The following is a 13,042-nucleotide window of genomic DNA, read 5'->3' on the forward strand; positions in this document are numbered from 1 at the left end:
AGTACGAAAAAAAATGTAATATAATTGAGGATTTATAATGGAAAAAAATGAGAATGCTGAATAATGAAATCTAAGAATGATTTCATTTAACGACGAATATAACTGGTATTTTCTAAACAACACCCTTAATGTTTATTTTTCAAATCCTTTTCAAAAATGAAGTAAATAATGCATGCTGATTAGGGATTGCTAATTATTATTTAAATAAGGAAGAAAAAAACGTTATCAGAACATGAGAAATCACCAAAGTGGAAGATAAGATTAAATAAAAAATAAAAAAAAAACTCTTCGATTACCCCAAGATAATAGGAAGAATTGAAAGACATCGTCTAGTTTCATCGGGCATTCAAACTAGCATTGATATTTTTACACTCGTCTCATTCATTGTCGTATTGAACAGCCGACCCAATTTTGAGTTTACGACTCCGGGTCACAAAGTCCTCCATTTTCCCATTGCAAATCTGAGGGTACTGATTCAGAGATTGTTCGTTCTCTGGTTCGGGACAAAATGATGATTTGTGGATGAATGAATGGGTCCGCCCTATAAACGGGTGTGACGTACTGTTGTACTCGCGCGAGCCAGATACGGAATTCGTATCGATTAGCCATCCAAACTCAATTTACCTTATTGGAAGGCGAATCCTTTATCCCCTGAGCCATCACGACTCAAATAATAATTTGGTTCATGTGGGAATCGACTCCATTAGTGACCTTCCATCTAAAATTATATGTGTGGTTCTATCATTAAAGGCTTTCAACTATTTCTGCCAAACTGTTAGTGAATGCTGCTTCGTAGGATAGATTACAAATAACCGTCATTTATGTGCTTTTCGAGATCTACGATTCCCCCAAAAGATAACTGCTGGATGTTATCTCCCATAATTAGAATAAACTAGACTAGATGAAACTTCAAAGTCACCCATTTATGCTACTTTTCAATAGTAAACGATGAGGGAGGAGTCACCCCACCCCCTAGAATCGATGTCTTATATACTAGTCAATTGGAATTACTATATACTCTTTTTTTTGTAGTAGTAGACACATTAAAAAGTTATTTCATAAGTTAAATATTGAATAATTTTTAAATTAATAGTCTAACAATTATTATGTTTTTTTGTAAGAATATCTTTTGTTTGCAACTGTTGTCCGCTCTATAAAATGCTGAGACATACATTTCGTATTTTAATAAAGTTAATTTGTTACATCTAATTTTGTATTAATCGTGTCGAAACAGTTGATAGAATAAATAATTTCATATTTTGCAGTGCCTCTCTCAAAGTATGACACGGATTCCTTGATGAATGCCATCCTTCCTAAAGTGGCTGCAGATGAGGAATTTACGAGGTATACATCCATCATTTTTTTTCTTATTTATTTTAATATTTATATTTTCTATTTGCCGATCACTGGTCCAGTGATTACTGTACTGGACTACGGGGCCAGTGGTTGTGAGTTCAAAGCCCACTGTAGGCATGGATCTAACTTTCTCTCTGTTCTATGTGTTCCGCAGTGGACTGATCCTTAAGACACGGTTCTCAGTAGAACACCAAAGTCAAACCTCACTGTCTGCTGTCAGTGTGCAGGTGAGTGACCACTTGGATCGGTCTACGAAGGAATCGAGGGTGTGCTGTATAGTTCCTCGTTAAACTGTTCTATCGTAAAGTACTCGACTTCGCGTGCAGGTGGTCGGGCTACAGAAGCGGGGGTGCTGTCCCCTCATCTGAGGATCAAAATTGTGATGGCATGTCTTCGGATCATCCTCAGGGATGCAGCTCTAGTGCGACGTAAACGAACTACTACTACATCTGTGTTCTTTCTTTTTGTAACCGTCCCTATAAACGGGTTTGTTGTTGTATGACGTGGGAGACGCTACTCCGTGCCATGGCTCAGCCACAGATGCCCACTGTGTAACGATAACAGAGTAGCATTTCTGACATTTATGAGGGAAATGGGAAAAAGACCCAAGTACCCACCATTAAAATAAATGAATATTTTCTATTTTCATGCTTAATTATTTTTTTAAAAACAAACTCATTTATTCTATAGATTCGGTGATAAGAATTGTCTCGAGTGAGGGATAGAGCTTCCGTTAACCGATATTCTATTCTCAGTTTCTACCCGAATCAGCTTCAGTTCGATAGAAAGCAGCTACTCATCGAATAGGTCGACTTCCGAATGAAGGAGACTTCATCGGGAAGTAAAAGCGGCAGGAGCGCAATGCTGACTTTCATGCCATTGGTCTTCAAAGTGCTTTTCATGATTCCCTTGGTAGACAATTAGCTGTATCGAAAATTCTTTTGTTGACTATCACTAATTGTTTTCATATCTTTTCAAAGAAGTAAACATTAAGTGTTTAACAATAATTAAGGTCCAAATTATTAAACGCGCTCTAAGATTCTGTGTAAAATCGTTATTATCAGGTGATACTCTATACAGCTTTATTGTTTTTACGCGGTTTGCACTTGTTTACGTTCGTCTATCAATGGGTTGAATTAACCGCAGGTAATATATTAGTATATGTTAATATTTAAACCAAATTATTAGACGCATTGTTGTTTTTTTAATAATTACATGTTTTTAATAATTACATGCTCGAGTTTATATGCGATACTTTTATATTTAAGCATCCATGTAATGGGCTTTAATACGGGAGATTTTTTCCTCCTATTCGTAGTTATTTTAAACGTATTGCATTACAATGTTAACCCATTGATACAGCAACGTAAACAAGTGCAAACAATCTCGTAAAAACAATAAAGCTGTATAGAATATCACCTGATAATTAAGATTTTACATAGAATCTTAGAGTGCTTCTAATCATTTGGCCGGGACTGTAATAGAACGACTTCTAATATCCTAAATAAAATACTAGAGAATAGAATGTTCTTTATTATCTTGATAATATAGTGATAGTTTCTTATTTAATTCAAAATCAGATAAAAATAATTTTTGAATTGCGCTCATTAGTATAATAACTTGAAAGAATGAAATAGGAGTTAAAAAAAACTTTGGCATTGCGGTTTGCAGAAATTTTTGCTTTATAGAAATTTTAGAGAAATTTCTAATCTGTCACGGCATTTCTCTAGGCTGCAGAACCTTCGCATGGTATTTCTTATTCATGGTGCATAGCGTTTTCAAAAAGTGCTTAAAGGTGCTTATTTCATTAGGTGTTTTTAAAAAGTGCTGAATTTTCCCTTTACGAAAAAGAGATTTTTTTTACCGCCACGTATTATGCAAAATCGTGCTTTTTACGATGCTTTTTTTAACGTTATCACAATTCATTCAACCACAATCCCTAACGTTGATCCTTAGCGTATGAAAGCGCCCATCATGTTACATGTTTGATGAAGTATTTGCGAGTCAGCATGTGCGTCTACCGAGCTGAGTTCGGTGAGATTCCAGCACTCTCATGTGCAACTCTGTTGCATTTTACAAGGTATTCTCAATTTCAGGTTTATTTTTCCACCCTCTGAAATCGAACCGAAAAATCTCTCTATTTTTTTATGGTGGCTATTATAATCGTGAAGAGAGTAGTAAAAATATTTTTTTGAGTGCTGTATTTCGCTTAAAATTATTTTTTAAGTGCTTCAAAAGTACTTAAAATGTGCTTTTTTTTTCCTGATATTTGACTGCACACCCTGTCAGAAGTTGTTGAATGTTTTGTTGTAATGATTTCAGGGAACCTCGTAAAGTTATCCTGAATAAAGGATCGACTGGACTTGGTTTCAACATAGTGGGTGGTGAAGACGGCGAAGGGATCTTCATCTCTTTCATCTTGACCGGTGGACCGGCAGACATGAGCGGTGAACTCAAGAGAGGAGACCAGATTTTGTCGGTGAGTCTCTTTAGAGTCACAAAAATGTTGTAAAATTATTTAAAAATCAACTCAATAAATTCAATTATAATTCTTAATTAAAGGTAAAATTACCTGTAACTTCTGTTGTTCTATTTCGCTTCAAAAGGATCACGAAATAATTTGTTCTCGTATTTTTCTTAGATCGTTTTGTCACCTGTGGATAAACTCGAACAAACATGTGCTGGTTTTTCTTTAGATGTGTTTATTTCAACTCAAACTCGTGTTACAATTTCGTCATAAAAAAACGCAGTTATTATTTTATTTTGTGTTTTAATAACATCCACATGCACATCATTCATGTGGTTAAATTTTATAGTCTCTTATTTTGACGACTTTTTTATTTCCTTACAGAAACGAGGCGAAATAACTTATAATCAAGATTTTCTAATAATAATAATCGAGATAGAAATAGTAAGAAAATGTAAGGTTTTTATATACAGTAAAACTCATTATTACAAAAGTCTAATCCAAGGAACTCTACACAAAATGTTTTTCAAATTTTTTTTTACCAAACATAAAACTTAAAACTGCAAAAATTAAAACTTATTTTTTAATGAAATCCAAATAAATGCAGAATTAACATCGTGCACAATTCCATAAGGTGAATTTTCTTTTGGTGAGGCAAAATTATGATGTCACATAATCACTAGTACCGTTTGAATCAAACTATCACATCTTTTAATGTTATTTGTATTACTGGCAACAATTCCAAGTCTCAGACTTGATTTTATCGTGTAATTTATCTTACATATAATTGGACTATTTGAATGCAGTTTCATATACTGATTATTTTCAATTTCAGAATAAAAATTTAGGAATTAATCAATAAAATCCAAGCTCTAAGGCAAAAGTTCACCTTCGTATTCTCAGTGAAAAAATTAGGTCTATACCTTTAAGCAATTTAACCCAAAATGTGGAGTGGATTCCTTAAGGCTACAGTGGATGCTATAACATGAAACATTTAAATTTTTTTTAGTTTAATTAATCTCTTTGCGCTAAATTTTTCCTTAAATTCAAAGATTATTTGTTAATTTCAACTCTATTTACATTTCAAATTGTAGGGGGGAAAGTGCACATTTTTCTACTAATTTCCATACAGAGTAGAAAAAGCAAGTTTCGCCAACAAAAAGAACATGAAAATCGTCCCTTTATGAACGTTTTTGAACATTTAACATTTGGAACATTTAAATGACTAAAAAATATGTTATTACACCCTATCTTGAATTTTTTTTCTGTACAAGTTTTTTTATTGATCTAAAGTTTCATGGAATAGTTATCAAAATAACAGCGCATGGAACTATCTCTATTTCCAGCTCGATGCAAAATTCTTGTTTTGTGAGAAACACTACACAAAGCACTCACAAAAACAAGTTTTTGTAATAAAAAAGCAAAATAACACTAATAGTGTCAAATATTTTACAAATTATTATTTCAGAAAGTAATATGTTTTTTATATCATTTAATGAATATTAAATGGTCAAAATTAAAAAAATGATTTTTCGATTGATTTTTCACGATTTTTAGTGTGAGTTTAATTTAGTTTAAAGTGGCAAATTTTTAATTCTTAGGTCAGTGAGAAAAAAAACTGAAAATCCAGAAGAAATAGAAAAAGGCAGATCAAACGTAAAATAGACAAATATAACTTGTTCCTATAAAATAAAATTAACCCAGTTTTGTTAGAATTGGTTTAATTAAATTTGACAGCAGGTTGCGCTTTTATGTAACATAATTAAATGCATTGATTTTTTATATTTTATTCATTTTGCGTTCAATTTATTTCGAATAAAATTTATTTATGTTAAAACTTACTTTTGGTTGCTGAACGGAGGGGAGAAAGTTATCTCGCCACACCCTTCTGTGTTTACCGACCTTGTATTTGATCAATATGGAATGACCAACATAAATAATTCATTAGGCAAAATGTTTTTTCTCGTCACGCAATTTATAATATATGAAAATAAATTGCCTTTTGTGTTGTGCTAGAGTCATTAAAAAGTGTAACACGAAAAAAAAATATTATTTTCATGCTAAAAATATCATCTAGTTTAATTTGTTTTTATTATTGTTTTCAAAACAATGTGTTAAATCTAAATAATTGTTAAATATAAATAATTAATAAATATTATTATTTAAAGAGTTTATAATAAAAAAGACAATTTTAATGTAAAAAAGTTTTTGAAAAATTTATTTATATGATCCTATAAATTTTCTGCCTCTATGAATACTTCATAAAACTTATTAAATAAAAAAAGAATTAATTTATTAAAAAATATCTGGAAAAAGATGACTCATAATAATTTCGTCCGTTTTCTTAAACTAGTACTTGGAATTTTTATTTCATTTTATAACCGTCGTTGAACAGCCGACCCAATATTTTTTTTTTTGGGGGGGGGGGTTACGACTCATTATGTTCCATTACAAAGCCTTGTCATTTTGAATCCAATTCCGAAAACAAGGGAGCTCCTGGATCAAGTATTGGGAGAAATTTGTCTTCGTAGAGGACTTTTTGATGGAACTAATCCACATTTGCGTTACAGAGAGAGGAAAACCGTTAAAACCACCCACGGTTAGCCTAGCCTTACAGCAACCTTACCCATGATCTGTCTAGCACTGAGGATATTTTACGTTAGCACTGTGGTCGGTGCAAGCTGGATGCGGAATTTCTATCAACCAGCCATAGCTGGGATTCGAACTCGGTTCATATTATTGGAATGGCTCTATCCCGTGAGCCATCACGACTCTCTGTACTTGAAATTAAAAAGGATCGATTTTATCACTTTTAAGAGGCCCTGAAAACTGTTCACGTATGCTAAAATAAAAAAATTCTGGGATGGGAATTAAGAGAAGTAAAATTTATTATTTGGGTGTGTTTACCTGAAAAAAGGCTTTGATGGGTTAGTTTTTATCAGGTAAGGAGTGGCTTAAGGAATATATTTTTGAGAAAAACGGAAATTTTTTGTGAAAATTTCTTAATCATGCAAAACGTCCAATTTTAACAGTCACTATATCTCTAGTATTTTTTTTTTTTTTAATACAGCAGTTTGATAAGATACTAAAAATAATAACACTTTTAAAAAATGAACTTTGTGAAAGGTTTTTCGAATTTAATTTCGTTAAAGTACCGTAAAACGTCCCCATTTCCGTCGTAGTTTATTGATTTAAATACTTACTAGAATCAAATAGTATTCATTTAATCACTATATTTAAAAAAAAAAATATGTGATGAATATGTTTTTTGAAACAATTTTCTATACTCTCTATTAACCTATTATTCCATTGATATTTTTCAACGAGCAACTACACATAATTAAATACTGTTCAAAAAGTTAAGACTAAGTATTCTTCAATAAGTACTTTTTCGTCGAAATTTACCTTCTAAATTGAAGTATTTATGTTCCTTACGAGACTGTTCAATTTTTCAAAATAGTCAAAACTGTATTACACAATAAACACACCATTTTATCTTACACAGATAATCTAACTGTCTCTTACAATTTGATAAGATAGATACGAATATTAAATAGTATTTTGAAGAAAGCGTATACTTACTACAAATACAATGAAACCTTGTATTAATAAAATATCAGAATAGATAGATTTTCTCGATGGCCGATAACAATACGAGACGAGACTGTTGCAAGATAACATCAAATCCGCAATATAGGAGGATATGAGGGAGCAGTGGAAGAAGTGTATCTCTCAGAACGTGTATAGTTTGTCTATAGAAGAAACTCCCCTCACCACGAAGTCTAAGACCGTCTGCTGCTATGGAAACAAGAAATAACGCATTTCAAAGAGGGGAGCTTCTTTCTTCCTTTCTCTCGCTGACCTGAGTCAAAACCTGTCCTAAATTATGACCCTACTTGAAATTGTTAAACTTTGTAACCATAATCACCACTACCGACGAATGGCTAGGGGAGTTCTTTACATAGACAAATTATATTTCAAGTATGGGTGAGCCATAGCTCAAAATAAAAACAAAGCAGGAGAATTTCAATAATTGAACGTTGGCAAACTGAAAGAATGGCAATAATTTCAGACAATGAAAGATTACAAGAACTGCAGCATTCTAATTGATGTTATACTCAATAGATGTTACCACGGTATTTTATTATATTAGTTTTTAAATTGAAGTGATCTATTTAAATAAATAATAATTAATGCAAGATACTCTGTCATATAGACTATATTAACATTAGTTATTAACTACCATACCAATTCATTGCTTAGATTACATTTGTAAAAATCAACCCACCGCGAATGACTTCTTATCAATTCACTAATTTATTTTTTTCATTGCAGGTGAATAGCAATGACTTGAGACATGCGACGCACGAACAGGCGGCAGCAGCCCTGAAAGGAGCTGGACAAACTGTCACCATGGTGGTACAGTACAGGCCGGACGGTAAATATTTTTCAGTCTCATGTTGTAAGATATCCGAAGCGTGTCATGTCTATTGGAAATCCTTAAACGTCGTCCCTTTTAAAAAGTCAAATTCAAAATTTATTAAAAATTATGACTGAACACATTATTTTAAAAGAAAAATCTAATTGGGTATACTATAGCCTACGTCACAGATCGTGTTATTCCTACTAAATTTAACTAGTAAACAGCATTTTCTGCGAACCTGATTTCTAGCAACAAGTAAAAGCATCAAACGAAGTGTTTTGTTTATAAGTCGCTACTCGCCAGGTTGGAATTGTATTAGTCTAGTTCCTTTGGAAATAATTTATATTGTTGTTTTACCGAAGTTTATGAATTTAGTAAGCATATTTAAAACTCAGTTTATTAATTAAACTAAAAGGTAAATGTTATTCCTAGTAAGTGGAAGTAGTTGTGCTTTTTTCATATTATACCCAATTGCAAAAGTGAAACATCGAAATTAAACGCGAATATTTATAATAGCTTCTCGTGATGTTTATTTTAGGATGTTTTAATCTGTGTTGACGCCCTATACGCCCAAAAGGCACGTGAAGATTTTACCATTAAGAATACTGTTTTGCATTTGGGCCTTGTTCATAATTTTGATCACAATCTTGTGCTCGTGGAAAGCAAACATTATTATTTTATGAGGTCATTAAAATATTTAGGAAACCGTGGCATCTAATTGCAATCGTTAAGTTATTTTTAAATTAAAATTTCAAACCTTAAGATGTTGTAAACAGATAATTGGAGTTTTTGAAAAAGATTGTTGTGGTTAATATAAACGCAATAAAATACAGTCTCTTAAGGACCTTACGAACTTAGTTTAAAAGGGGACTATCGTATAAGATATATGTATATAGTGCTGGTAAGAATTGTAAAGTAAGTTTGTAATTAAAGGAATAATAGCTGATCATAATTGAAAGATATGTTATGCGACATTTTAAGCCGAATTTATAAAAGTCCATTTCAGAGTTTATCGAAACATCAGGATGTTTTTTTTTTTCAAATTATCTTCATCCAAAGAAGATCGCTTAACTCACATATTTGTCAGAATAAAACGTTTTTTTAATGTACCTACAATATTCTTAAAAATACATTTTTCAATGTTTTTAAAATGCCATTTAACATTCTATAATTTCTTCAATAATAGAAATAAGAAATATCAAGAGTTATATTAAAAACCTTGTGAATGTGTATTATAGTATAGAAAATCAGATTACAATTCTAACAGAAAACGACAAAAATTTTAAGATATGTGTGCTAGCAGAACACTGCCAGCTAACTCATACAGGAGCCTTTCTGTTGTCAGTGGTGAGACCAAAAACTGACAGTGCCCCCGAGTCCCCACAATGGAAAATATAAATAAGAATAAGGAATTATAAAAATTTAAATGTAAGTGCAAAGAAAAATTAATGACAAACAAACACAATTCATAAGTATATAGAGTAACACATAATAAAGATACGCCCACACTTATAAGAAAAATAAATAAAGACAAAGTTACAGTTAGAATAACCAAATCAAAATAAAATATAAATTGCCGAATCATTAAGAAAACTTTAAAAATAAATCAAGTGCTGACCCCCTTTTTGAAAATCTTGAAAAATAGAATTAAAAAAAACATTCAATGAGTAAAAATTCTAAGAAAGTGCTGTCATCAATATACTTTAGGAACAAAAAATCCTACATTTCACAGCATAGGCCAATTTATGCGGGTTTCAATATCGGCCGAATTATTTGAACTTTGAATTAAAATATCATAATTACAACAATTAAAAGAAAAATTAATAATCAATTGTGCATTATCGTTATAATATCTCTCCCAGATGCTCTAAATTTTTTAACGGGACATTTTTCGCGTTTCGCCCTTCAACTCTGTGTGTAATTAAAATAATTATTATAAATTTGATTTCAGTGTAAAATCTTCGTATTTTAAAAAGTTAAAAATAGTTTAACAGACGCAAATTATTTCATATTAAAAGTTCATGTGCTCAAATTCTAAAATCCTGCAAAATTCATAAGTAATTTATTAATCGATTCAAATTTTATTTTAAGGGAGATGCTTTTTTGTGGACAGAAATCATCCCAAAAAATAACTGCTACCAAGAAACTTCCAGATACTTATTCTATTAACTAATAAATAAAAAAAACTTTTATATCTAATACAGATTGTTTCAGTTTTTATTTCAATTCTTTTTTTATTGTCTCAACTTAGTTATTAGAAGAATTCTAAAATGTTGAACGCATAGTTAGTGTAACGGTCCAGCCGCAAAAGTTAAATAAAACGGAGGAATGCAAAAGCGCGTAGGAATCCAGGAAGCTCTGGGTTATGCGTCGCTTTTCGTAGGAATACTGGATGCTATGGGTTATGCGTCACTGGTCGTAGGAATGCAGGAAGCTCTGGGTTATGCGTCGCTTTTCGTAGGAATGCTGGATGCTATGGGTTATGCGTCACTGGTCGTAGGAGAGCAGGAAGCTCTGGGTGATGCGTCTCTGATCGTAGGAAAGCAGGAAGCCCTGGGTTATGCGTCTCTGGTCGTAGGAATGCAGGGAGAGCCGGGTGATGTTTCGCTGGAATACAGTAAGGCACGAATTGATAGAGGGGTAAGCGGAAGGAATGTGCTAGACAATCGGATCTCGGCATCAGCCAGATGAAGAAACGTCCCTCGTTCATGGATGCAACTGAACTCAGCAAGCGTTAAATCTGAATTCAGTATTTTTTTACTATTTATCCATTCTCTAAATGTTTTTATACATTTTGTTGCAATTTTAAGTTAACATTATTAAAGTTGAGTTGTTTGAAGAGTTATGTGCGTTCAATGTCAGCATTTCTACTGTTGGTAAAATGAACACGTGAACGTAATCTCTTCAAGCTGTCATTCTCTATGATTCTCTGCTGTTTGGTGGTTCTTTTAAAGTATATTCATCTTTTGTCGTGCCTGTAAAAAAGCAATTTGCTATTTGAACTAGTTCGAGAGATACCCGGGACTTCTGAAGATGAGACTCAGCCAGCAAGTGGTACGCATTTCGGAGTGCAAACCCTCCTGATATATGGTTCCGGCAAATGGAAAGTCAATTTGCGGTAGCTGGAGTGATGATGGGGACTACTGAATTGGAGCACGTTGTCACTGCCTTGCTACCGGAGTAAGCGACAGCTAGAACCCTAATACACCGATAGATGTTCCTTTCAACTCACTTAAAAAAGATCGTATTCTCACTATGCAAATTTGGAGGCAGAGCATTTATGAGATCTCATTTCTGGAATGCAATTCGGTGACCGGCTTCCATCAAGAGTTTAGTTGGAAATGCGGTGCAAAGCTAGTGCATAGATCGTTTAAAATCTTTGTATTTTGAAGAGTTTATCGACCAACGGATTTCGGGCATTTCAAACGATCATCTGGATAAGTTGGCCAATGGCATCGTGGCAATAAAAGCTGGCTCATCATCGATTTTCACCGTTACTTTATAGAGGGATCAACCGAATTTATGAACAATGTTGAGTGAAATTACTTCTCGTCTGGAGACGTTACCATTCAAGGGGGGGTATAGTGAACGATGCTTTGGAAGCTGAACCTGACGGGATGAGAATTTTGAGCACAACTGGTGCCACAGAAAGTTCCAACAGTGAACAACCAAGTGTCCATCTTCCTGTTCTTTCCAGTCGGAAAACTCCTAGACTGGTCATCCGGCGAAAAGTAAGAGGGCGAGACGATTATTCAATACCCACGATTAGAAAAATACCTACATTTATTCTACATCTCGATTGATATTTGATTACCATTGTATGTCGATTGATGTTTCATGACCATTGTATATCGATTGATGTTTGAGGACTATTGTATATCGATTGATGTTTCATGACCATTGTATATCGATTGATGTTTCATGAACATTGTATATCGATTGATGTTTCATGACCATTGTATAAAGCGCCCATTGCCGTTTAGGCAGACTTATTAAAAAAATATTAAATTTTTTTTTAAGTAAGCAACGATCGTTTTATAATAAATTGATATTTTGTTTTTGTTCTATAATAACTTAAATGAGTATTTAATGAAAATAAATCATTTTTAATTTCTCCAATCATTATTTTTATTCACTTTGCAATCACAAAGCTTTTTTTTTTCGTGGGATTCTTTCTTGTATTATTTGACAGGGGTGGGGGTTGAAAAGTTCTCAAAAAATATCAACATGCAAATATTTATCAAAATTCTAATAATCTACAGAGAAAAAAAATCAGGTTGCACCAAAAAAAGTGTAAAAGTCTTAAAAGTGTTGAATTATCTCATTCAGTTCAAACTTCGTGAGAGAAATTAGATGAATATTTAGGGGCAGAAGTAGAGCTTATTCGGTCAAAAAATTGAAAAGAGAAACAAGATTTGAAAGATGCTCAAAAAATTCCAGTTGATAAACAAAATCGACACAGTCTAACAAATCACATTAAGTACTGAAATGTACTTTAGGAATGCATTTTTCACACACACTTTCGATGCGTTTATCTCTTCATCAAAATATATCATAATGTTGAAAATCATCAAACGTTAATTGATCGCTTTAGCAGAAAAAAGTGACTGGGATAGAATTTATTTAATTTTTTTTAAAGCAAAGAAATAGCTCCTGATATATACAAAAATAATTAATTTCGACGATTTTAAAAATAATTTCAGATATTTTAAAATGTAACAAATATTTTAATTGCTTTATGCAGCTTATATTATTATAGGAGGTTTTTTTTTGTCCCAGATTATAACATTCGTTAA

The 13,042-nt window shown here is 32.5% G+C and overlaps 1 protein-coding gene across 10 annotated transcripts in view; it reads left to right on the forward strand.

Moving 5' to 3' along the window:
- LOC107439267 (disks large homolog 1) overlaps positions 1–13,042 on the forward strand; it is a 140,694-nt gene that overhangs the window by 89,508 nt on the left and 38,144 nt on the right. For all 10 annotated transcript variants that reach the window (XM_087150410.1, XM_087150416.1, XM_087150415.1 and 7 more), the window contains 3 exons: positions 1,266–1,344; positions 3,679–3,835; positions 8,159–8,261. In XM_087150410.1, coding sequence (XP_087006536.1) covers positions 1,266–1,344; positions 3,679–3,835; positions 8,159–8,261 — 339 coding nt within the window. The remainder of the gene's footprint in view (positions 1–1,265; positions 1,345–3,678; positions 3,836–8,158; positions 8,262–13,042) is intronic.

Source organism: Parasteatoda tepidariorum, chromosome 1 (genome assembly GCF_982258835.1).
Source record: "Parasteatoda tepidariorum strain Cologne lab strain chromosome 1, Ptep-v5.0, whole genome shotgun sequence".
Lineage (NCBI taxonomy): Eukaryota > Metazoa > Arthropoda > Arachnida > Araneae > Theridiidae > Parasteatoda > Parasteatoda tepidariorum.